At 45.3% G+C, this 27,248-nt stretch overlaps 1 protein-coding gene across 2 annotated transcripts in view; it reads right to left on the reverse strand.

The window, feature by feature from the left end:
- The window catches only part of CABLES1 (Cdk5 and Abl enzyme substrate 1), a 75,882-nt gene continuing 48,634 nt past the window's right edge, over positions 1-27,248 (reverse strand). For both annotated transcript variants that reach the window (XM_075416328.1, XM_075416327.1), the window contains exons 5-10: positions 19,953-20,052; positions 16,763-16,919; positions 15,858-15,961; positions 5,897-6,003; positions 4,749-4,956; positions 1-3,154 (exon numbers count right to left, since the gene is read on the reverse strand). In XM_075416328.1, coding sequence (XP_075272443.1) covers positions 3,014-3,154; positions 4,749-4,956; positions 5,897-6,003; positions 15,858-15,961; positions 16,763-16,919; positions 19,953-20,052 — 817 coding nt within the window. In that variant the 3' untranslated portion in view covers positions 1-3,013. The remainder of the gene's footprint in view (positions 3,155-4,748; positions 4,957-5,896; positions 6,004-15,857; positions 15,962-16,762; positions 16,920-19,952; positions 20,053-27,248) is intronic.

Genomic DNA, 27,248 nt, shown 5'->3' on the forward strand with positions numbered 1-27,248 from the left:
TTTTTTCCATTTTTTTAAAACTTTTATTTTTTTTAGAAAAGAAATAAACTCTGCATGGTAGAGTGTACGGTATACAATTTCAAAACAGAACAGATGATATGGAATGGATTATTTTCCCAAACTATTTAAAGTTGAACCTAAAATCATTCGTAAATCAACACGCATTACCATGTAAGACAAAGGCAAACAATCAATGTGTTTTTTTGTTTGGTACACATTCCCTCTACCGCTTCAGCCTGAATCTTCCCAGGGCTGGGGAGAAAAGGGGTGCAAATCCTGCCCGTTGTCCTAACCATAATTGTACTGACCAAGCTTTGTGCTCTGAGATCTAGCATCATATGGCTTTATATACGTTCCTAAGTGAACAGTGCAACATCATCACCATCTTAAGTGTTTATTCCACATTCAAACTGTAACTGAACATTACTCTGAAACCCCTTTCCGCCCCCAAAACAACAAGAAGAACAACAACAAAAAGCAGAAAGTCTCCAGAAATCAGATTTCTATCCCAGAAATCCGTGTAAACTGTAGATCACGGTTGGGTAGCAGCACAGAAGACAAAAGATGTGACAGCGTGATTCAATAGCGTCTCTAAAGACTACTGTAAGACTGTCATTCTTTAGTCTGCATCTTGCAATCACAATTTGCTTATTCCCTGCAATACTATAAAGCAACATAAAAAAAAATAAAAATCAGACTCAAAAGCAAAAGGTAGAAGCCTTTACAGAAAGGTAAAGCTTCTGCTTAGCCTTGAGTGGTCGCTATTGGAAACAGATCTCTGCAATCAGAAGCAAATCTTGAACGTATATACATGATTTTGGCGGGAAAGGGACGCAGCCAAGGACAGAAGCCCACCTAGCAAACCCGTAGTCTGTTTTGGCTTGTAGGTCAACGCTAGACCACCTTTATGGGCTGAACAAGCTGGCAGGGCAGCCGCAGGTGCACTCCAGGCTCTCGGCTCCTCCGCTTCTTGGCTGCATGGGGCTGGGAGGAGGAGGAGGAGGAGGGAGCAGGAGCACCGGCGAGGGCCCCCTCTCCCCTCGCTCTGCAGCCAGCCAAGTGATGTGTGGGTTGCAGCGGCGTGGGGCCTTGCACCAGGGAGGTAAGTGCATGCTCTTCTCTTTACCCCCTCCTCCCCAATCCTGTTGGAATGTATCTAATCAGTAATTAGATAAGTATTAATAATAACCATAAGCTAGCACAGCCACCCTCCCCCTTAAAATGGAGGGAGAGCAACAGCATCAAACAAACTCCCATTTGTCCGGACATGTGTAACCTTTCCAGATCCTATAGAGCAATCGTACGCAGGCATTTTTCATACTAGAATTTAAAGAAGTCAAAGCTGGTAAAGAAACTGGATGTTTCCTGGCCTAACTGAAGGAAATAATAAAACTGATTAAGAGCGAAAGAAAGTAAGCATTAGTGTGTTTACATCCTCTGGTATGTCCCACTTCTCTATGTTCTGCTCACAAGCCCTCTCCATCCTCTGAGCAAGCACTCCCAAACTTAAGAGAGGTAAGGCTTCAGCTAAAATCTCACGGCTGAGATTTTGATTTTTTTTAATATAAAATAAATGTTAAGTATTTGACTTTACGGGATTCACGCGTGGCATGTCGAGGGCAAGGCTTGCTAAGCGACCCAGCACAGGAGAAGATTGGACGGGGTGCGATTCCCCGGGGTAACAGCAATTGAACGATGTCTGTAAGCACGGCGCTAGCTTAGTGTGTATGTAGCATCGGGGAGCTTGGATGAAACCCTCCAGCTTTCTGGGTGTCCAGTCAGAACCAGGGAAGCTGTAAGCAGTTTTCCTGTAAAACTCCAGTACTGAAATGTCTAAAGGAACTGGACCTCTAACTTCAATGGGCACTAATTTTAGGTTTTGCACAGGCGATTGTAGTTAAAAACCAAACCTTTAATAGCTGATGGCCCTGCTGTTGGAGCCTTAAGACACCTGTTATACTGCTGAGCCCTACTCTTTTTTTTTTTTAATAAAACACTGTTTTAAGATAGAGCACAATAAATGTGCTTATTACGCACTCTAACATAGAGCACAGAAATACAAACACTACAGAGTGCAAGTCTAACCATCTCCACAGTGGGAAAAGTGCGAAGGTTAAAAATATGCATGTGGCTTAACACAAGATATTTTTAAAAAACATGACATGGAAATCTCATACTAATGCTTTCATCTTTATCACAAACATGACTGAAAACTTAAGGTCAGTTGCTGATCCTTCTCTCGTAGTAGTAGCAGTGTAATCCTTTCAAAGGTATAACGCTGGAAAGATCAGAGAATAAAAAAAACAAGTGTCCAAAAATGATCCCATTTACCACTTTTCCAGTAGTTATGCTTTACAAGAAGTAAACACGTTAAGGTCACCTTGATCTTCGCCATCGGTAACTGATATGCTGGGAAACAGCTAAGCCGACCACCCGGACTGAGATCAGTTCGGTGTCGCACACGCACACGGGTACACACACAAACACCCCACAGGAAAAAGTGCACTTTCAATTGCTGATACAAAAATAGATTGGCACATTCTTTTTGACACAGTGAAGATATCCTCTTTAAAAGCTTGTTCACAATGTTAAGAAGTCCTTTTGGAAGTTGCAGCAGGTCTGTAGAAAAAGCGCTATGAGAATGCACTCACGTGGGCTTCCAGGGTTTGTGTGATGGAGGGAGGGGTGGTCACAGAGGCTGCCCTTCTCATTTTTGCCCACTTTTACAGCTGTAGTCCCCACAGGTAGGGCCAGTCGCCACCCAGTTTCAGCACGCTAACCATTTACCAACAGCTCAGTCCTCACCTGCTCTGAGAAGGTAACGATACGTAAATCCGTCAAAGCTGAGAGTCTTACGTTGACGCAGTGTTTCCTATATGTTGCTGGAAAAACTGTTTTGGGGGGAGAGAGAGCAAAGTGTTAGGAGTCTGATTTTGCATTTCCAGTAGTAACTGTGGCTCAGGAGAGCCAAGCGGGAACAGTCAGGAGCCCCTTCCCCGCAGGGCAGCCAGCGCTAGGAGTTCTGCACCAAGCGTCTGTAGTGCGGCATCACTTCGTGCTCGGGAAGGTGGAGAGCAAACTCCAAGGCCACCAGCACCGGGAACTCGAAGGCAATCAGCTCTCGCCTGTTCAGCCGGAACTTCTCTTCCAGTTTCTGCAACAACAGCCCAGCAAAAAAAAAAGACAGACAGAAAAGTCTTCGTGAATGAGGGTTTGACTTTCTAGCGCTTTCTTACAGACGGCATTATTCCAAACACACGTGCTGCTGTCATTAAACCTCTGCCCTGCTGCACCTGCATGGCTCTAGGTTTAGAAAATGCGAGCAGGATGAACTGGACACATGGAATCTTCACTGTGAAGGGCAACTTGGAAAGCTCAGCCAGCCACACTATTTCTGACATGTTTGTCATTTCACTCCTTCCATCTCCAGCAGATACAGCTTCTAACGATCACAGTGATTACCACTGCAGGAAGAGGAAACCCCTGGCTTCACGCAAACATCAGAATCACTTGTGTAATGGAAGACGTGTGTCTCCTAACTGCCCCAAACTTCCTGCGCTGCTTGAAATCACTAATTTTCCTTTCAGTATTCGACTGTGTTACAACACCCTCTCGGGGAAATTATTTCTGGTACGATTAGATACATTTGATCTTAATCCCTCAGAGGCAGAAGGTGTCATTTGCAACAACCATAAGAACAGTGAGTAATAGGAACTACTGTCCTCAGGGGGGGATGAGATGGGTTTCATAGTTGGCTTTCTGCTGTAACGTACTGAACTTCCCATCTGCTCTGCTGTTTTCACTGGATTTGGATGCTACACGTAGACAACCAGCTGTGCAGGGGTATTTGACCCCCATCCTCCTCTTACGATCTCCCTATCTTGCTACTTCTCTGCCCACTGGGTCTACTGAAAAGCTTAATGTGTCTTGAGGATGGACCAAGGTTTCAGGATAGCAAGAGAGCCCAGATCTTCCAACTCCCACTGGGTTAATTTTTTTTCTGGTTATTGGGAGGGCTTTCTAACAAACTGACTGTTGACGCAGCTCTGCGACTGTGGCAGAAAGGCATGGGTCCAGTTCTGACCCCCAACCAAGCTTCCACGTCTCTTGAACGGAGTTGGTTGCAGCCAAGTACTCAGCTACCTGCCCTCACTTTCTGTAGAGTTAAATCAGATCGGTATCTCGGTGCTTGCAAACGGATTATGGAGTAACACCCCCTTCTGTTACCTCTTTCATATGGAGGGGGTGGAAGACCAAACACCTTGCTCTACAAAAACAGCTGGATGAGGCGTTATAATGGGAACGCTTCTTTAGGTTTTCCTGCCCAAAAGCTGAACTTGACAAAAGAAACACAAACTTGGCAGTCTGTTAGGCTCCCTCTGAAATTAGTATCTGTGTTTACCTATCAAAGGAGAGTCCTTACTCACACTCCTGAAAACATAATTAAAAGCCAAATGGATTTCCTGAGGGTTAACTTTTGACGTGTATTGACAGAATGGTGGTCAGATACCTCTCAGACCTCGCAGTATCTGACACCAGGGTCTTCAATCACATCAAACGAGCTTCCCATGCCTCTGCAGTGACATTGTTCATTACTACTTCCACAGAAATGTGTAACAAAAAAAGGTATTTAGCTGGCTGTACAGCTGGAAGCCTAGAGGACAGGGTGGCCACTGACAAGCAGGCTTGCGTAGACCACACGCTGGCACTTCATGTAGAACAAACACTGGAAACCTATGGATACGTACATCTATAAGATGCTTGACTTCATGTTTTCTGAGGTCACTGCCAATTTTGGCTGCTAAAAGAACACAGGCTCCAGCACAAAGCTTTCTATTCTGCTTGTTCAGCTTCCCCTTCAGAGCGAGCTTCTCAAAGTAGACAAAGGCCATGGCCACTGTGGGCTCTTCAAAACCACATTCTTCTTGAGCAAGCTTGCGCATTTCTCTCTTCAAGCTGAGTAAAGAGACCAGACAAGTATGCTGTGAACTGCGTTTTAAAGCATTTCTCATTTCACCCTGAGTCATCCTTTCAGAGACTCCTGCTTAGTCAAATGGAGGGGAAAAGCAAAACGCAATTTGCTGGGCAGATCTCTTTATGCTCTGTTTTGGCGACACATTTCACGGCACATTTTGACCTCGCCCTTCCCCCCCCCCTCGCTGCCCCCAACAGACACTTGTGTCAAACTATGAAAGCAACTGAAAAGCTTTGACATTTCTAGTAACAATATTTCATCAGAGGTCTTCGGCTGCATACAATTTATTTACTAACAACAGCTTGATTGCTTGTACTCTATATGCAGCTTTGCTGCTGGTTATGGTTGGTCAAATCCAAACTGACAGTCTTGCCATGTACTGCAGCATTGTCTGGTTACAGAGCAACACGACTCAGTATCCTCCTGGCCACTTCAGTCAAATGAAATCATTATTACTTCAGTGAAGCAGTATGTCTAGCCTGCTACACTGGAAACGGTGATGAAATATTGCAGCTTTGCTGGGAAGCTGACCACTTGTTTTGCTTCTGGCCGTGCTCTCTGGACAAGGCACAAAAGTCAGCAATTCTCTTTCCTCAGGCTCTTTTTAAGCTAAGTGCCATGAGCTTAGACTCTCCGTTATGCTGTTTATCTGGATATTTTAGCATAGTGCATGCCCAGCTCGCATCCTCATCCCATCAGATGCCGTGTTTGACACCTGACTGGTGCGTGTTTTCATGTTCCCCTATCTTGCTTACTCAGGCCACTAATCAAAGCAATCATCTGATGCATTCTGCACCTCTGCTGGTCACTGCTCCTGGAAGATGGAGCAGTGCTGTGCTTCCCCCTCATGTACAGCAGCAATTGCACTGACATGTGAGACAGCTGCAGCACGTCACGGCCTTACCAAGACTGGCAATGTACCTTCTTATTTTACTGAGGGTTAACTTGATGTGAGGGAACTTCTCCTTAAAGGTCTCATTCATGTCCTTCTTGAGATCTGATGGCTTCACGTAGTCTATGACTGTGGTCTGTAACACATGGTCAACAGAGAACTGCTCTTTCAGTTTGTAACAAACGAGATCACTCAATTCCCCAAAGCAAGCAATACCAAACAAGTGCCGGTCGGTCTCAATGCTTTCAGCAGAGGGGAAAACGAAGTCTGAAATAAGGCAACAATCTGTTTGTGACTGCTCCATCAGAACAAGTGACTTGAAATCTGAGACGACTGTTCAGCACAAGCCCCAAACACCACCACATACCTTCTTACAGTCCTCTAAGCATTGCGAAGAGTGAGTTTAAGGTAAAAGTGGGTGGATGAAACCTAGCTGAAAAGTATTGTTAAACCAAAAAAACCTCATCACAATAACTGATCTGATGACCAGATTTTGTGCCTATATCTCCATGTGGTTCTGAGACATGTTGTGAGTCTCTCTCAAATTGATTCCTCAAAGGAACTGCTGATGCAAATTCTTGACTGTCAAGAGCGTACATTTGTGATAAAACAGGTAATTAGCCTACATGGCAGGTTATTCAGTGAGGAGCAAGACAATAAAGCTGTCCTAAGTTAGGGAGTAAGTGGACAAAAATATTGAGTTAGGACAACAATCAAAGTGTACAGTCTATTTCCTTTACTTGAGTTTGCTTTTCCTTTTTGTCACAACCTAAAGAATTTCCCCAAGTAGCAGAGGGTCCTCCTGGCCAGTACTGCAACGACAGCGCTTGCACCTATGGGTGTGCAGCACTTCTCTCATTCCTTCAGTCTTCATTCTGGAAGCATTTGTCCCAAATCCTCTGTCATCACCCACCTGGCCAAAATCTATCAGCTGAAGAAGAAACCAAACTTCATTGCGGGGATGTGCCAATTCTCTTCCTGGCTTTGCTGTTCTGCCCCTCAGATAGAAGCAGAGAAGAGCCCCAGCTTGGGTGGCCAAGGAACAATGTCATCCCCAGGCACCCAGCTCCCAGCCAGCTTCAAGCACGAGCTGCGGAAGGGCAGCAGTCTGCAGTGCAGTGCATTCTCCTTCCACTGAAATGACTTTTCCCTTCTAATATCTATTTATGATTGACCCATATCATGGCAAAGGGCTATTAACGCTAAACAACAAGACATGGAAAGAGGCATGCAAAACACTTGTTGCATGTTATGCCTTTATAGAAGATGGAGCCTCGCTGTATTATATCCTCATGGGAATCTGCATCAGCCAGTAAGACTGACCGCATATGCTTGCTGGTTTTTTTCAAGAATTAAAATAGTATATGGAAGGGCTTGGGGAGGAGAGAGTGTAATGGCTCCAGAGAGCAACTGGACAGCTGTTGTTATCCGATCATGTTCTTGTCTGGATCCGAAATGAGCATGAAGGGGAGTAAAACACACATAACTTTTCCTGTGCTTTATTTACGAGACATGGTACTGAAATAAATTATAATTATAGGAATTTAAAAGAAAGCAGAGCATGCGTTTCCCCTGAATAGAGCACAGCAGTATTTGAGGTAAACATACTGTAATACAGAGGAAAAAAACAAGTTCTTGCCACAGGGTGCTGTAACGGTCACACACAACCTTTCACAATGTGGGCCATTCTGCTATCTGATTTGCAGTGTGATAAGCATCATCTGCCCAGATAAACTGCTCCCCACTACATCCTGGCAGGTAATTCTGCTGGGCACGTCACGCGCAACACCTGCCTGCCATTTTCCCAAGTATAAATTCTTGTGAGCCCCCTGCAATACAGTTACGTGTCAGGCACCAGTCCAAATTTTGCTCAATAAAGGGGAAAAATTATTAAGGAAATTCAGTCCTATTACACAAAGCTGCCAGTTCTAAGAAATGATCAAAAAGGAGAAAGACACCCCAACCCTCTTCAGCTACCCCCGCTGCACTGCGTGCCTATGGACAAGCTCGAGCGCAGGTCCAGGCAGACGCTGCAGTGCCGCTGAGGTTAAAAATCCATATGCTGCCTCGCCTGAATAAAAGCAAGAGAGGAAAAGGCAGGGAGAGGGAACCCTGCCCTATGCGGGGTCAGAGGGAAAGGCTTCAGCTGAATGTGTGGGTCTGCCTGGTTTTAACCCTGTGGAGGCTGGAAGGACGTACACACAAGCCCAGGCAGCCGTGGCTCTCTGTTGCAGGCAGCTTCGTGCTCCACCTCACCTGGCAGGGCTCAGCCCTCCGAAGCAGAAGAATGAGGATCTTACCAATTATTCCTCTCCTTTCCTTCCCCGGGACGTCACTGCCTGCCTGCTCCTCGGTTTTGTTTCCAGAGGATTATCTGCAAGCTGGGTGCTGCTGACACGCAGATACACTGGGAATTGTCATTAATAGGGTTCCCCTTAGTACTGCTGTAGGACTACCATAACAACTCACATAACATAATTTGGACCATTGCCATCTGCTACCCAAAAGTACAGAAGCATCGGTCCATGGTGCACATGCTTACAGAGTCAGGAGACACTGAGCACATTAAAGGTCACCTGCTATTAAATCCAAAGATGATTTTAGTTACTAGCAGCATTCTTTGATGGTCTTGGGCAATCCTAGAAAGAGTGAGCTTGGTGCTACCGTGCAAAGCTACACGACACCTTATTTCATGCTTCACTGCAAACCTAACCGCCTGTTGTTTGCTCTCCATTACCACAGAGCTCCTTAGTTTCATCTTAATTATCTCCCTCCAAATGATCACGGGTTTTTCCAGCAGACTTGTGTTTGGCTCTCTCCAGGTAGTCCCTGTTCCCTCGTGCAGAGGAGGACACAATCACGCATGAACGACAGAAGCCACCTTGCTGTAGAGGGCACGGCAGCGGAGGGAGGGCCCGACCATCCTCCGGACTCAGCGGCTCAGGAATTATGCTGGACACCAAGCTGCAGTTGCTTTCACCTCTAACAAGCAGGTGCCGGCACAACGCCAGCTCCGGGGGCAACTGTGCAGAGGGGAGCGAGCCCCGGGCTCCGCAGCAGCCCCCCGGGGTGCACCGTTCCCCACAGCTGCTCTGCAGGCACCGTCTGTTTTACCTGGGACTCCTCCAGCCCGTGGGAGATCTGCCAGAATTCAGCTAAATTCTCTTTAGAAGGAGAAAAGTCCCTTCTTTTTAGATTTTATTTAAAGCAAAGCACTTAGAGGCTTGAGAATAAGCAGACGGCTTAAAACTGAAAATGGTAAGGAGGTACGGCTATTTTTAAATGCAGAGATTTGTCAGCTTTGTCCTGTTGATAAGAATCTCCCTCTCCAACTCCGAATACTGCTGCTTCCTGCGAGACAACAGTCTCTATGATATAAATCACAATAATGAAATCCAGATGAAAGCTGGTGTGTGCTGGTTTTGATTCATGTAACAGGATAACGGCAGCGTGTTTGAACACACTGGCTCTAAGGCAGCTGTCTCATCTTGTCAGTGCCATGCTGGAGAGCTCAGCTAACTACCCTTATTCTCAAGAAAAGGAATTGTGCAACTTTTTTTTTTTTCCCCTTGATTTTTATTTTTCCATAGCTGCTGCAGAAGCCAGCTTTGAGCAGTGGGATGCTGTTTGCCCAGCTGGTGCCTACAGAAACGCGTGCATGTGGGATCCTGCCCACCAGTGAGGCAGGCAGCAAAAAAAAGAAAGAAAGAAAAAAAAAGATCTGTTGACAGGTAATTTAAAAGCAAATACTAAATTAGCGTCTGTTGAGTGATCAAATTGGTTGCCCCTTCTGTTTCTGACCAGGAACCCGAGCACCCTTCTCGCTGTCATACCGTGGCTGGGGCACCCACGAGGTTCCATGGAAACCCTGGTCCCTGACCCCACTCCTGCCTGGGGCACCTCCTGCACCCCATGAACGGCTCAGCAACGCCCACCGCTGCCCCTGCCCATGAAGGATGGAGTGGAGGAGACCTCTGGGGTGGCCCAGTGACCCATAAGGACCAGCTGGGATCTGGCATGGGAGGGCTCAGACCTAACGCTGTCTGTCGCTGCCTTCTCTCTGCTCAGCATTTGTGCTTCTCTTCTCTGTTTTGGGCCATTCCTTGTGCTCGAGCTGCCTCTGAGTGCCAGACGAAGTTGCCATGTTGAGGAGAAGGCATGACTGTAAACGGTGTAGATTTTTGCCTGTCTGGAACAATTCTAGTGTTGCCCGTGTAAGAGCACCGTTCAGCACTGATGCCCCGAATTTTATGAAGGATTTGCAAATATTTCCCTAAAAGGAGCACAGCATTTTTCTATCCAAACACGTTTTCTTATACATAGTGTTATTCCTTACCAAGGCAGGCACTCTGCGCTCCTAGAGCCGCCAGACACACGAGCAAGGCACTGGGAACTACCAAACTGCCTCCCTCACTCTCTCATCTCCAATGTTTGTAACTTCTGTCATCCAGAATCTTCTGTCTTGTTTCTCACAGCTTATTTGCGCAAAACACATTTCGCTTCAGTGTTCAGCAATACTCCTGTGAGCTCTGTTCACATTCTCTGTACACAAATCTGTGTATGTGCATTTTAGTTTGGCGATGGAAGTTGCACAAGACAAATGAAAGCCTTGATATATGGTAGCTGACAGATGCCTGGACAACATGACGAATGCTTTGGCCGAAGTCCGCACTCTGCACACTTTCTGCATGGCTGGCAGTTTTGAACTTGGAGGTTAGCTTGTGCGTTATTCACCAGCGTTTTCGAGCAGCTGCTTTCTCACAGGAAAGCTGTATATATAGTTTCATAAATATGGGAGGAGGAAGGATGCCTGAAATGGTTGGAAAGACTGGCAAGATGAAATATTGTTGAAAATAAATCCTACTCTGGCACGCTACCAGTAAAAGATGATCTAGCCTTGGATGCCTCCATCTCCCAATTATGCAGGATAAAATCCGAATGAAATAGGTGAATAAAATAAAAGGTATATGACAAGCTCTCTTCAGCTGTCATCACTGTGTACCCTCTAACAAATGTACTTCACAGAGAGCACATAGAAGACTGACACCTTTAACAGACTTTCAGTAGATCAATGATAACTTCTCAATCTCGTAATAAATAAAGTCAATGACTCTGCACACCTTAATGCCTACCATAGGTGACCAGCTATGTAGCTGTAAACTGTCAGTAACCTAATGCATACACTTATGGCTGAAAACGTATATATATGGGAAATCCTGCTAGAGCAGAGGCTTAAAACAGTGATGGAAAATGGGAGTGACTCCTTCTTTATAATAAAAAACCCACACACAAAAAAGGAAAAGAAACTAAAAGAAGATGTTTCCATTGTTAGAAAATTATTAACATTCAAGGATTTTAAACTGAAAGATTTAGAATTTCACAGGGCAAACAATCTCAAAACTGCCTCTTTGAATTAAAGTACGTGGAAGGGCGTCCGTTTATTTTATACAGTTAACACACTACAATCCTTCTCAATTAACACAGTGTGTCATTGTTACTAAATAGGTGTCTATTGAAGTCTCTGCCAAATACAGCACCAAATGCATAGAGCACGGGGTTTAAATATGAATATATGCCACCACTGTGATCCTCTGCTCCCTGGGACTTTTGGGTACAAGGTCAGCAGCTGATAAAAAAGAAGTCTGGAGATGCTTAATTTACAGCTGCGGAAGCGGCTCGAAGAACAGGGCGACGGCACCGAAGGACGCCGGCTGTAGCGGAGCACTCCTGACCTTGAAGCTCCTTGTGAAAGGCAGAACGGGGGAGCGAGGGACCGAACGCGCTGTATCACCATCCAGGGCTTCTGTTAGACTGAACGGGCAGGGCAGCGAGCAGTTCTAATTTTAAAATCACACAGGAGGACTAATATTTAATAACACAGCCTGGCTGTGCTTGACACTAGTGCAGTACCTGGCAAATGCAGGCGGACAGTCAGCGTGCTGTAAGAGCCCTGCAGACTTCTGCGACATGCTCTTTTATCAGTGGTGTAGAGGCATCCATTTATTTCGACACAATTAAACCAACGCTCTGAAACTGTAGTTAAGAACCCAAACCAATTTTTAAGCGTCTCCCTCGGGCACGGATAGATGGATATTGCAGGGATGTTGTTACAGCAGGGTCACTCAAAGTCAAGATGCTACTGATCTGGGCTTTTCTGCTTTTGCTGCAAGTTTTGGCAGCGCACAGCAGCCGGCTAAAATGCTCCTGTGTTTTTTGTGTTACCAACAAAAGCAGGACTGAGGGGGTCAGCCTCAGGCCCACTGCAGAGTGAGTTTCCTCCTTGTTTCTGCTGGCAAGAATGCAGAGAGGCACTGATAAGCCTGGACGTATGCTGGTCAACATGAGACTCTAGCAAAGAAATTACGGCTCTGTCTGGTAGATATCAAGTTCCTATTCCAGAGAGATTTAAGAATCTGCAAGAATTCCTGTTTTAGCAGTATCAGCCAGGAAGACATCTGTTAACCATGACATGATGTTTCCCTCCTCCCCCTGGCATGAAATTTTTCTACCTCTTACTGTTTATATTGCAGCAGAGACTGTAGACTCTCCTACAAAGATGAAATACAGCGAAATGAATTCTCCAGGGCAGACCACAATTTAAGTATGACTAATACAATTAATAGAAGCCATAAAGTTTAAGCTGGGAAAGTACTGAAGCTGCTTTTTCAGCATCGCCCCCTGACAGCCTGCTTGTGGGTATTCCCTTTAGAAATGCGACAGGGAAGTGTGCACCCTTTCAAGCCAGGAACTTCGCTGCAAAAAAAAAAAAAGACCAAACTGAAAACACTTCTCCTTCCCCCCAGCCATCACCAAGGAGGAAGCTCAGCTACTCCTTGAAAACAGCTGAGGACTTGCAGTTAAAAACTCTCTGCAAGTCAGGACTAATTCAGCTCAGTAAAACTGCGAGATTATAAAGCCAATATCAGTGGCGATAAACTCGGGCTCCACAAAAATGGAGGGAACTGCATGTCGAGCACTAACTGCACATATTTCAGAGTAAAATCCAGGCCAGGCCACACATTTTGTGGCTCGGGATAAAGCCTGCAGTGTTGACCGATGCGGCCCCCACACCGACCTCAGCGGAGGAACCCTGGCCTGCAAAGCGCGAGCCAGGCTCCCAGCAACAACGCGGGTGCAGGCAGCTCCGTCCGGCAGCCAGCGCTGCTCGTCCCCACCTCGTCCCTCTCACACACCTTCCCCCCAGTAATTGCTCTGGCATCCCTAAGGAGGGCGGGGGGAACATCTATGAGCTTGCAGCTGCCAAGCATTAACGCTAAACGCTGGCCAAGTAATGAAACTTTAATTACAAGCTGCAGCTCTCCACACACAACAAAAGGTTCGGTGCCGACATGAGAGCTGCTCTCAGCTGCTGCGGCGCTTGCGAGAGGCAGTAACTACAGCCACGTTCTGCTCGGGACCAGAGACTGGTGTCAGTCCTTGCGCAGCAGCTCTGCAGCTCCGCAGTCCTTTGGCAGAGGTCTGTCACTACCGCGGTGGCTCTGTGTGGTCAGGGAAAGACCACGGGTTTCTCACTGGCCTCAGACTGCGATTTGCTTTAATTGCAGAACATGCCAATTTTTATGTCTGGGGAAGCAAATGACTTGAAATTACAGCCTATTATGCTCCTGTTCACACTGATGTGAACTGCAGGGAGGGGGAATGCCAGCTGAGTCAGGAAAGTCTCATTATGGATGCCAGTAAAGTCTCCTGCATAGCCAACATGGCCCTATATTCACCAGCTCGATGCACAAGCCCTCCGTACCTGCAGATGGAATTGCAAAACCCTGTTCAACCTGCAAGCTCCTGGGACACTCCGGCACCACCTGTTCCCCCTTCTTTCAGCTGGAGGGAGCACCAGCCCTTTCTGAAATTTCTCAGCCAAGCACTGAAGAACAACCACCGCCTTTTTGGCTTCTTGCAAAGCTGTGCAGCTCCTGCGTGGCATCACAGCTGTGCTGCTTCGACCACGGGCAGGCAAAATCCTTGGACAAAAGAGCTCTTGGCAGGCACCTGTGATTCCCACCAACAAAAGAAACGCAATACTTCATGACCCTCAGCCCTCTCGTAGATTAGTGCCTGCCTTCAGAGATGGGGATGCGAGTGCTGCAGACCCTCAGGAAGCGCTGAAGAAGTGAAGGCTGGAAAGCAATTCAGGCAAAAAAACCCCCAAAATGTCAGGTAAGGCATTTTTCCAGACACAGCAGTAATTAACCCCTAGAGAAAATGAAAAACCAGGGAGATCCCTGTCAATGCAGATATATTTTAGACAAGCAACGACATTGATTTTAACAATTGCCCTTGAAGTCCATTTTTCACCTATAAAGTATCTAGCTATTCCCCTGTCTCAGTGGAAATCCCCAGTCAGCTCCTTTTTGCAACAGAAGTACAAATACAGACCTCAAAATACTGTGCTTAAGGAGCGTATGGAAAAGCAGAGCATCGAACACCCGCTCCTGGGCCTCAGAGACCTCCCCTGCAGGACGCTATCCTGGCTGCTCTATTCCGACTCACCCAACCGTGTCCATCTCAGCACCAAGGTGAAAAGGGATCAAAGACCTCAGGCGATCCCAGAGGACTCGGATTGCCTGGCACACATCCGCAGCCTGAGGAAGGCTGGAAACACAACCATGACTGCCAAAGCTATGTTCACTTTGGATGCCTGTTAACAACGTCTTTCTCTCTGAGGGAAGACAGTCACCTGCCCATGACAATAACCATACCAACACCTAACAAATGTTTTCCCACCCAGAAGTAGCTGCCATGAAAGGTTAACATTTTGTGGGTTGGCAGCCAAAAAATAACTTGCCAACCCTAAAAGTCAAACCGGATGAAAGTAAGCAGAGGACATATTGGACTTCCCATTTGGAAATTTAGGACAAACACAGCGTCAGAGTTCAATTAAGCCTCTTTGTGCAACAGGCAGAATGCTCCTGCCAGCAAGGAGACAAGTTTCAGTCCACACGAAACACTTCAAATCCATTTATTTTTAAGAAGGAGCACCCAAGAGCCCTATTATCAAATGAAAACCAGGGTGGGGGGAAGAAGAGAACCTACAAAGACTGTATCTTTATATACATCAGCAGTTTCTTAAATAGTATCTTCTGTTTCAAGTTAAGTGAGGACATGGATGACGCTTTAGACCTCAGTGTTTCAAATCCTATCCTACTTGTATATCAAACCCTATCCTTCTTGTATATAGATGCGAGTACTAGGTCACCACTTTGGAAGAAAAAAAAAAAAAGCAGCTTTTCCCTGCTGCCTACTACTACTTCGGATGTATAATTCAGACAGATACATGCTCACATGCCTATGACGGCACTGCGTCTTGCAACAGACCTGCCAAAATAGCACACCAAAGTCTACAGACTTGGTGCAACCGAAAAAAGGCTACAGAAGTCTCTCGCCACAGAAAACACTGAGTTAGAGCACAGATCGAGGAACAGTTATGCGTCTGTATTGTTATGGGGTTTGGATACAGTGAAAAATATACAGGCTCTGCTCATAACTGCTGCAATTAAAGAAAGGACTATCCCATGGTGAAATAAATACCTGGGAAACAAAGGCTCTACTAGACACCAAAGTGCTGTTCCGAGGAGTGAATGATAACAATCACAACACAATGCAGCTTCATGACTTCAGAAAAACCCTAATGAGCATCCTCCTATTTTGTAATAGATGCCAATCAGAGGAAGTATAAATTTTCCTCTGAATGTGAGAGAATGAACGCATTGTTTGAACATGCCTTTCATCTAGAGCATTCATAAAACATAGTGCTAATAAAAGCATTTACTTTTGTAATACCTCCATGAGTTTGTTTTTACATGTCCCAGTAAGTAACTGTCATTTAGAACAAAGCGTTCCAAACAGGCTGCTAATAGTAGATTAAAAATAATATTAATCATCTTAAAATATGGCCAAATGTAACCTCAACCTTCAAAATATTGTTACCAAAATTTACCTGTGCTACACCTAATTTTGCATATCACTTACCATATATGACGGAAATATTAAAACCCGCTTATGTTTGCCACATGGCCATTGGGGATCATCTAAAAGATTCGGGTCGTATTCAACAAAGTCTCCCAGGTCGCTACCTGTAAAACAATGGTAAATATAAGAAAGGAATTCATTATATCAAGAAATCTCTGGACTTAACAGACGTGGCAAACGAGTTCCCAGACAGAGGATGCACAAGATGATCTTCATGCAGGATTTTTGAAAAAGTCGAAAGATTTCTCTAAATCTTAAAAACTCTAAGTATTTCAACACTAACACGATTTGAAAAGACACAGAGGACCTACAGCTTATGAATTACCTGGTACATGTAAATTTAGGGCTTAGAGAACTGCAAAATTATATTAACCTCCACAGTGGCTTCTACTCCTGGCAACAAGTTTTCATCTGTCTATGCAGATGTTTTGATCTGTTTCATTTAATGTGCCAAAATATCTGAAGCATATAGTGCTTTGGCGTATGCTTTGTGCCCGGGTTTGTGAACAGCCCTTTCCAGCCTAATAAAGGTCACAAGTATGATTTACACCTTCAGTTTATGACTCCTGTGTTGCCACTGTAAATTTTCCACAGCAAAGGAAGGTAACGCTGAGCCTGATGCAGACGGAACAAACAATGCTGGTGACAGGAGGAGGCACGCCGAGTGCCATCAGGGGCCGGTGATACAACCCGCAGCCCTATTTACTTAACTTTCCATCATCCGTAAGCCAGCTTTGCTAAACAAACAGGGAACGAACTGTGTTTCACCCACCACGTGAGACTATATTTTGCTTAATTTAAGCAAAAAAAAGAGGGCTAAAACATGACATATCTCCATCCTTCACAATATCATGCCTATCACTGGGTTACCCAAGGATATTAAAACAAGCTTCTTGAGAAGTTACCTGCATCAATGCTCCCCTGGGTGCTGTTAGCTCTTGCCAAAGAAAGGCTACGATGGCTTGCATTGCGAAATTGGGAGAAGGATGAGGTGGAGTCTATCGTGTTCCTCCGAGCTCCCAGAGCATTGGTGGGAAACAGGAACTGTGTATAAGAAACCGTCTAAAAAGAAAGTCAGAATGGAGAGACAGTTACCATCAGCCCAGCTCGGCCGCAGCGTGATGCCTTTGGTGCATCCCAGTTGGAAGCGAGGGAAGCCAAGTTAGCAGAGGATTTTCTGGATTTAATATTTAGGCACAGATGAATAAACTCCAGTCACCTACATTTGCTTCAGTGCAGTCAGTTTAACCATGCAAAAAAAAAAAAAAAACTTTTGCAAAGGCATTAAGTCTTCAACAAAACAAAACCTCAAACACACACACACATGGATTTACAAAAGCCCACTCGAGGGTCAGATTTAAAAATATGTCAGTTGGGTGATTTTTTTCTTTTTTTTTTTTCCAGTGGGCCTTCTCTGTAGCAGGTTTCAGCTGCTTCATAACTGAAACAGCATCATCTATACAAGTCCCTCAGCATAGAGCAGCCAGAGGCAAATCACTTCAACGCTGCTAAACTCCAGCACTTTCTCCGGTATTTTTCTCCTTTAGGATTTTGTCTGGCAGAGTCTTACTTGTGTTGTAAGTGTGCAACCAGTTTATAGCAATGGCTGTGGGAGATCATTTACTACCTCCCAACATGGACTAAGTGTGAATGAACACCTTGTGACAAAATTATTTTTAGAGCGTACTGATTCTCTGCTTGTACCCTTGGCTAGGAATAGGCTACGCCTTTCTTCCTGCAGCTTTATTTTCCTAAAATAACATTATATTGAAGTAAAAAAGAGTCTCAGACTCTAGGCTGGTTTAAGAGGAGGTCAGAACAGGTATCAAATAAATCATGTCAGCTTTCATTGATTTATAAGCAGATGGATTGTCCTCAGGAATTTACAGCCTGTGGTTTGGCCTCACACCTGGTTAGGTGAGCACACCATGTGTAGCACCATTGACCTACGGCCTGTAAATCCATATATGACGGCAGACTGGGTAAATTGAACTGTGAAAAGTAAATCAGGCTTTCAGCAAAAACTGTTTTAATTTACAATTAAAATTCTCTCTCCTCTATGTATTTGTTCAAAACAGATCACATTCCCTAAAGATTCATAATTGTTTATTCTATTCAAGTGAATGCACACTTGGATTTTGAAATACTCATCAGATTTGTACTACTGTTTTCACAGAATCACAGAATGGTCGGGGGTTGGAAGGGACCTCTGTGGGTCATCTAGTCCAAACTCCCTGCTGAAGCAGGGTCACCTACAGCCGGCTGCACAGGACCTGGTCCAGGCAGGTCTTGAATATCTCCAGAGAAGGAGACTCCACAACCTCCCTGGGCAGCCTGTTCCAGGGCTCCATCACCCTCAGAGGGAAGAAGTTCTTCCTCATGTTCAGCTGGAACTTCCTAAGCTTCAGTTTGTGCCCGTTGCCCCTTGTCCTGTCGCTGGGCACCACTGAAAAGAGCTTGGCCCCATCCTCCTGACACCCACCCTTCAGATATTTATAAGCATTTATTAGGTCTCCTCGCAGCCTTCTCTTCTTCAGGCTAAACAAGCCCAGCTCCCTCAGCCTCTCCTCGCAGGAGAGATGTTCCAGTCCCCTCACCATCCTTGTAGCCCTCCGCTGGACTCTCTCCAGTAGCTCCTCATCTTTCTTGAACTGGGGAGCCCAGAACTGGATGCAGTACTCCAGATGGGGCTTCACTAGGGCAGAGTAGAGGGGAAGAACAACCTCCCTTGACCTGCTGGCCACACTCCTTCTAATGCATCCCAGGATCCCACTGGCCTTCTTGGCAGCCAGGGCACACTGCTGGCTCATGGTCAACCTGTCGTCCACCAGGACACCCAGGTCCCTCTCCACAGAGCTGCTCTCCAGCAGGTCCGCCCCAAGCCTGTACTGATGCATGGGGTTGTTCCTCCCCAGGTGCAGGACCCTGCATTTGCCCTTGTTGAACCTCATTCAGGTTCCTCTCTGCCCAACTCTCCAGCCTGTCCAAGACAGTTGAATGGCAGCACAGCCTTCTGTGTATCCACCACTCCTTCCAGTTTTGTGTCATCAGCAAACTTGCTGAGGGTACATTCTAACTCTTCATCCAGGTCGTTGATGAAGAAGTTAAACAAGACTGGGCCCAGTACTGACCCCTGGGGGACACCACTAGTTACCAGCCTCCAACCAGACTCAGCGCCGCTGTTGACAACCCTCTGAGCTCTGCCATTCAGCCAGTTCTCAATCCACCTCACTGTCCACTCATCCAGCCCACACTTCCTGACCTTCCCTAGGAGGATGTTATGGGAGACCGTGTCAAAAGCCTTGCTGAAGTCGAGGTAGACAACATCCACGGCTCTCCTCTCATCTACCCAGCCCATCATGCCATCGTAGAAAGCTATTAGATTGGTCAAGCATGATTTCCCCTTGGTGAATCTATGCTGACTACTCCTGATAACCTTCTTTTCCTCCACTTGCTTGAGGACGACCTCCAGGATAAGCTGCTCCATCACCTTTCCCGGGATGGAGATGAGGCTGACCGGCCTGTAGTTCCCTGGGTCCTCCTTCTTGCCCTTTCTGAAGACTGAAGTGACACTGGCCTTTCTCCAGTCCTCGGGCACCTCTCCTGTCCTCCAGGACCTCTCAAAGATGATGGAGAGTGGCTCAGCAATGACATCCGCCAGCTCCCTCAGCACTCGTGGGTGCATTCCATCGGGGAAAATGCATTCCTGCTATTTGGAAAACTATGCTGCTAAGCAAAATTTATCTTATTAAATAAAATTGAGAGCAAACAGAATTACAGCTTACAACTTTCACCAGAAATTATTTTCAAGCCCTTGACAATACACTCTGCAGCGATACCTCCTGCTAGAGCCAGGGGAAGGCGGCGTGATTCAGTAATGCTTTACAGACTCAGATGGGTTTTTTCCCAAGGAAACAGAGTTGTTTGCACTGACAGCTGGGGCAGTCCTCCTGAATTTCAGTTTGCATATACTGTGCTAATTGTGTTACACCGCTTGTTACAATTTATTTTTTATATCTGTGCTTATTATTAGTTACACAATTTGGTCCCCTTATTACATAAAATCTAACAGGGTAGGAACTGAAGCATCCCCACCTTCCCATCTGCTCCGAGCTCCACACCTTCAAGACCAATTATCTCTTTCAGACACACGCCTGTAGAATGGCACTGGCGTCCGCCGTCCAGCTTCATATCCCTGGGGAATACAAACCAGAGCAGAAACAGCTCTTAATACACATGCCTGGCTCACCTCCCACCACCAATGCTGAAATCAGGTACAGCAGCATTAATCCAAACATGCCAATGCAAAGCACAGACCGGACAACTTTTCCTACAGGCAGTATCTGTGTGGTCTAAAATACATTATGGCCAGTAGTTACAGAAAAACCCCACCGTGTGTTCCAGGCTGCACCTCATAGCCCACCTGTGGTACAAAGCAAGGTTCCCCATCAATGGGTGCATCTGACACAACTTGGTACTGGGAGGGAACTGTGACTCTTATAAACCCGTTGCTCACTTTATTTCTCTGAAACACGGCAATCGGTGAGTCCCCAGTGAATCATGTACCTCACTGCTAGAAAGATCCAACACACGTATCTGCTGGAAAACACACTTCTGCGACAAAGGAAAAGACTGTATCGAGTTTCTAATCCCAGCAAAGCCCTCTTCATTTCTTGACCAGGGTTCACTTAGCACAGTGTCACATTATCATTCCTGTTTCCTGATATCGTATTTCTGAGGGGCTGGACAAATAATTATGTAAAAATAACCCTCTGTCAGAGGCATGGGATTAGTTTCTCTGCTCTTGCGCAAAACATGCTTAAAAGAACTATTTCCCATAGAGAAATAACAAATAGTAACCATTTCAGCAGGTCTCATCCAGGAAACAAACACACAACCTGAGAAACCCCATAATCCCCAAAATGAGGAACAAAAATCTGAATTACCTGAAATAATGTAAGAACAGTTTAGTTTCCTTCCGCTCCAAACCTCACAGACACAGACTAAGGAATAATGCCACTACGACTTTGAAAACAAGTCATGGAAAAATGTTTCCATGCAATTAACAGATAAGGATAGATAACACTGTAACTCATCAAATGAAAATCCGGCACCCTTTGAGGAGTCAGCACAGCAGCTTTAAAAAAAAAAGAGTATCTCTGGGGACTGCAAACAATCAGTGCTCTGGGAGCAGGGATCAGAGTCAGCTGGCAAGTGTGAGCACACACAGGAACGATCCCTGGACATGAGCTGAAGATTGATGGACATCAACGCCTCCACCTTTTCTCTCTTTCAGATGTTTCTAAAGAAGATTCCTACCTTCAGGACCCTGTGAACAAGCCTGCAGTTACTGTCCCTCATCCTGAGTAGCAAGGGCTACTTAGGGTCTTCTGCTCCTCTACGTATGTTCTATATTTCTAGGTAGTATATGATCACTTGTGTTGTAAAACAGAGTAATAAAACATTACTGTTTGGAGAGAAACCTGTCCATGAAACAGAGAATTAAACTCCCTCTCTTGAGACAAATCAGAACTAAACAATGTGCAGTGAAAAGCTTATGCACATCTTCCTCTCGCTGGTAAAAGACCTCAGTGAACACTTGATATGAAATTCCTAGGTGACTTGACTTCATCCTTTTAGAGGTCCTCATTACCACAACCAACATGAAGCTAGACAAGCTTTTGCAGGACAACCCTTCATTTTCTCCCTCTCTCCTATTACAGACAAATAAGTTTACAAATGCCTCAGCAAGCCCAGGGGCTGCCACCTTGCTGCTGGGGGATCCCCAGCACAGCTGCTTCCTCCCCAAACTCCCAAAATCTCAAGAGCAAACAGGGAAGACCTGGGGCATGCCTCCGCTTCGCTTTCCGCAAACGGGCGAGTTGTGCCTGGGGTGCAGTCAGGATGGTTGGCTGGGCACAACCACTGCACCAGTGCTGCCAACCACCGCCACCAAACTCCTCAGGACACCATGCCCTGGCATGGCACCACGGCCAACAGGCCCTGCGGGGCAGCAGCATATGGAGGACAGGCACCTTATTACAAAAAAAAAAAAAAAAAAAAAAAGAAAAATCAAACTTTCGCTGTGTTCAAGCTATTTAGATTACTGATGGGACTGAGGAACTGCACAAACCAATATCCAGTAGTAAAAGGTGCTTACAACATGCAGAGTAGGAAAGATGGTCCTTGCCAAAGAGGATTGCAAGTGAAGAAAACTTCCTTCTTCCCCTTCTGCATATTTGATTTTCCTCAGGTTTATTTTCCCACACTGCTTTATAAGAAAGTTTTCAAGGCACTCAAGCAGGCACCAAAAAAAAAAAAAATACATAATGGGAACTTAATTTTACTACCTTCACTTTATTTGAGCAGGGAAAGCCTGAGGAAATGACACGATCAGGGATGACATTTCCTTAGGAAGCAGAAAATTAGATCCCAATTTCTGACAAGGTTTGGGGAGTTACCCTGATTTACATCAATGTCAAGCTCTAAACATTCTGTTGGTGCACACCATTTCCAGGCAGTGTTATAAACCACACTCAAAACTAAGCATATTGTTTTAGTTATGCAGGACTGCAGACAAAACCCAAAAGTTTCTGCATCTAATAGAGTTCACCAATTTTCCTGGAACATACTGGCTGACTTGGCATCCCAAATATGATGTGGGATGATGAAAAGTTGTACTGAGGAGGTAGGTAAGAATCAAAACAGGAAATCTCACCGTGTCTTTTGTTAGTCAGGCCAGGATTAACAAAACATAAATTGGATGCTGTTACCTTTGGAAGTATAGCATTTCTTTAACAAATCAAACATTATGCTTTGATGTGATCTATAAAGTCCCATGCAAGACTCCTGCTGGGCACTTGCTCTTTAAATGACAGCAACAGTTGAACACTTTAACCTGTGAATAATTCAGGAGTTCATTAAATATTAAATAGATATCTAAATACATGAAAAAGCCTCCTGCTTATTGCAAAAAGGAATCTGATAACTGTTATTTAAAGATGTAAGCCTTTTGTGTCTGTATTTTATGCTTAGTGATTCCTGACTCTCAAGATTTATCCTAAAAGCAAAGGTGGTTCATGAGACATCGATATAAGATACTGTTCTTATCCTTTGCCATAAATAATTTCTACTTATTGTTTCTGTTTATAGGGACAAGCACAACGACAGCTTTGGAAAAGACGCACTGCCAGCCAGTCCAGCAGCAGATCTCCTGCTGCCTGAGACTGCCTGCTTTAATTGATCGAGAGCTTTCAGATCCTAATTGCCATTAGTGTCGCTAGAACAAGAACTCCAGTGGCAATTTACAGGGAGAGTAGGTGGAGAAACTCCTGGAAAGCTGGCTCTAATGGGCCACTATCCTTTTTCTCTCTCCAAACATATTCAGGTGTCAGCACATCAGCTATTGTCCTGATGTTTTGCCCAAAACAGAGTAAAGGTTCAAAATGTAAACCTATTAGCTTTGGGGGTTCATAGCTGAATTTCAATCTAAGGGAACAGGGCACCTCACAAAAATGAGCAATGGTGGCTCTATAAAATTTATACATGAGATGATTAGTTTTCAAATGTCCTGGTGTGGAAAAAAACCCCAGATTTATGCATCTTTCTGCATTTGGTTTTACATTTTGTTTGATTTGGGAGAAGCAAGGAAAGGGGGCAATTGTAAAGAAGAGCAGTGTTACTTCACTTTCCCAATTATAGGCTAAAACCAGACAGTTATCCTTCCCCAAGCCTACACAATGATAAATATTCAGGAAAAGCACTCAAGGTTAATGACTTTATCAAAATTGCCCGGCATACCAAATCTCTTGGGGAAGAGTAGCAAGGAAGTGGGTAACAAATCTGAAGGACATAACAGAGTATCCCGCTTTGCTGTGTGCTTAGTTCTACTATCATTATGGCAATTTGCATGCTTCCATTCCTCCTACAAATATTCCCCTGTTTTCCACACTCACTGCAATGCTTGTTACCAGACCTGCCAAATAACTGACGCCACGGGTGCGGCGTGTGAGCCAACCTCACCTAAATACTTCTTTACGCCTAAATTTGCATACAACTTTCTTACCCAGTTTAAACACTGAAGATGAACAAAGATTTCAGAGTTTAGATAACGAAGGCTGTTGGGAATTTCTGGCCTATGGACCCACTGACTGCTGTGGCTACATGTTACTTGGGGCGATGGCATTGAAAGCCTCTTGCTCACAGCATCATTGAACTCATTAGCGTTCTGGCCAGCACTTAGTTAATTCAAAGTTAAATTCATCAGTGATGTATCTTTAGAAACTGGATGAAGCTGGTTTGGAGCATTTCTGAGAAGAACGTCAATTCTTTTTGTCTAACGACTTGCTGCTTTAATTCAGAAGAACGGTCTGTTTCCTGGGCTTCAATCCATTCAATTACTCATATTGTATTATTTCCCTTAACTGGAGGCAAGTTTAGTCAGATAAATACCTATATTCTTGTCAAGACAGCAATATTCAGCAGCTATGCCTATTGCAGGTAAATCTCTAACCACTTAATGAATTCACTGCCATGCAGAATAAAAGAAGAGGTGAATTGGCTGGTTTTATACGGACGTGCACTGCCTGATGCTCTGGATTTTTCTGCCCTGTAGCTCATCACCTCTGGCCCCAACAGCAGGCGAATGCCTGACTGGCTGTGTTGCAGTGCCGCATCCGCACAACATCACCAGCTCTCCTCCTCCCCTGCGTCTCCAGGTCAATGCTCTGGGCAGGACTTCACAGGAACTTGGAAACTCTTAAAGGGTTCTTACAACTCCACAAAATAAAATATCATCAGAATAGGTACGATTTCAATCTGTGAATGTTTTTGCCATTAACAAAAACAAGCCTACGAAGTCCCTTTTCAAAAACATGTTTTTAAATCACAAACCATAAGGATGCATGCCAAAGAAAAAAACAACCCACAACACAACAGAACTATAAACCAAACTAACTTCCTTATCTTCTTTTCCTGGGGGGACAGACAATATGGCACCTTATTCCTCCTTTGTAACACCTCTAACAGTGATGTTATACATACATGACGTACATGGCCATCACCTCTTCTGAAAGTGCTTAGGCACCTTAAAATACTAATGAGAACTGGATTGCTCTCCGTTGGCTGCAAGCATATTAAGAGCCCTCCTGCAGGCCACCATGTCCTGTAGGCCACAGAAAGCGACTCCAACAACATCCACAAGGACTGCCAGAGTTGTACGATCTCCTTGGAAGCTGAAGGAGAAGTTGTGCCTAGAGAAGCTCCAAGGGCAGGCAAGCAATGGAAAACCAATTCCCTTCGTTGCCTGCCCAGGAATTTTGCCATTTCTAGGGTAGCTACCTGGAGGCAGAGCTGAAGCTGGTCCTTCTCCATCCCGGCGGGGGTCAGTAGGAGGCTTTGCAGAGTGTCCTCGCGCAGACCACACTGGGCAGTGCGGTGGGCAGAGAAGACGTGCAGGCACATTCCCTGTGCTGGCTGCAAGGGAGTGCCTGGCCATAACAATCCCTCTTCGGGGACAGGAGCAATGATCCCAGCACCCGGAGCACGACCTGCCCAATGGCTAAACGGCTAATATCTGCTGTGTCTGATCCCTGGCTCAAAGGGCTGAAATCCAATTCACCTCACACCGTCTGAAGTCCACCTCCAAATAAATAATTCCTTCAACTCTTGTTTAATCCATCTGCAAGCAGCTCCGCTCTTTGGTCTGCCATGACACGAACCCCCTCTGAGGGCCTAGAGTGGGTCAGCATACATGTGTGGTGGGACAGCTATCTGCTAGTGACCCGGGCATCTCCTCCTGTCCTGGAAGAGGAACAGCACCATGGCTCAACTCCACTTGCTGTGACAGCCTTTGACAAAGGCAGCGTTTACCACAGCAGCTCAGGGGTTGCACAAGGCGCACCTCTGATAACTGGCATTACCTCCCATTTTCTGCCCATCTGCAGAACTAGACAGGGATTAATTCTGATCTCCTGCTAGGAAGATACAAAGTGGATGCTGAGACAGAAATTCAGTTTCAGTATCGTTCACAAAGTACCTCTTCCATCTTTTGGAGTATTACACTTACATTAAAAAGAGGAACTCGAAGAATAGTATTAGCCTAACATTACATACAATGCTTCAAATTTGTAAGTATTATTAAAGAATACTGCGGTGTCAATATGATCCATAGTATAACATCAGTGAATGGTGAGAAGGGAAAGAAGAAATTATTTTTATAAAGCGCAAGTATCTCTCCACAATAGTAAAAAAGGTTCAGTAGTCACTGCTGCATCTCCTCATACATGTCTTCTCTTTATAAAAGTTACCGCAAAATCTCTGTGTGGTAACAGCATGTAAGTTTCCCAGGTGAGCAAGATTTTGTTCAGCACAAAAATCCAGATCTTCAATACCCTTTAGCCACGAAGATTTCCAAAACAGGGAAAAAAAGAGTAGCAACTGCACAACGGATCCTGCAGTACCACCACTAGCCCTTGAACTGCCTTGCCTCTAACCTGTGCCTTACACAATGACTTTGTATTTCTCAAAAACATAATCAAAGCCAAGCATTCAGGTAACATCATCAGTGTTGCTGGATCCTGCAGGTGCCACCTGCCTCTGCAGATCAGCCTGCAATGACAATGAGCGTTTATGTGTGTGTGTGTTAATTTAATAGCAAAGACAATAGCACTGTTACAGTGCTCTCAGTACAGGGCAGCGCTCTCATCACCACTCTTAGCCACCACTAATCCCGCATAGGGTCTGATGACTTTGGGCTGTAACACTGCAGGATGCTGGGGGACAAGGGAAGCCAGCAGGCAAGATGCTCAGCGCCTCTTCCAGCTCCCAACCTGCAGTATAGCCTTCCTTACATTGCTTTCACCTGGCTGTGCCTGCTCTCACGGCTGCTCTGCTGGCCTAGATGGAGGAAGAAAAGCAAGCTCTGGTCCTGCCCATTACCCTACTCTTGGCCATGGGAACAGGTAAAGCTGTGCCTGTCTTCATGCCACCAGCAAAGATGCCGGCAATCTTAACATAGCCAGACCCGGAGAGGACAATTTATGGCCCAGATCCACATAAGTACCTGCCCCTCAGTGACTCCAGCAGGAGACAACGCATCTCAAAACCTCTGTCAATTTAGTTTTAGTTCCCCCCTTTCCCCTTGCACAAAAGCACTATAAGTTAAAGCGTTAGGTTTCTGTCAGATACAAGATACAGAAAAAAATCTGAAGACAGAAAACTCTAGTGATTACTTCCGTTCATGACTTTATTCTCCCCACAATGTCACTCTTTGCTTTGTACTTTTCGCTTCTCTTCAGCATAACGGAGAAAACTAGAGAAAGTAATTCCCCTGGCAGATGGTGTCCTACCTTCTCAGCCCCAGCAAGTACCACCAGGTGGGCCTTCTGAAAC

The sequence above is a fragment of the Opisthocomus hoazin genome, chromosome 3 (assembly GCF_030867145.1).
Source record: "Opisthocomus hoazin isolate bOpiHoa1 chromosome 3, bOpiHoa1.hap1, whole genome shotgun sequence".
Classification (NCBI taxonomy): domain Eukaryota; kingdom Metazoa; phylum Chordata; class Aves; order Opisthocomiformes; family Opisthocomidae; genus Opisthocomus; species Opisthocomus hoazin.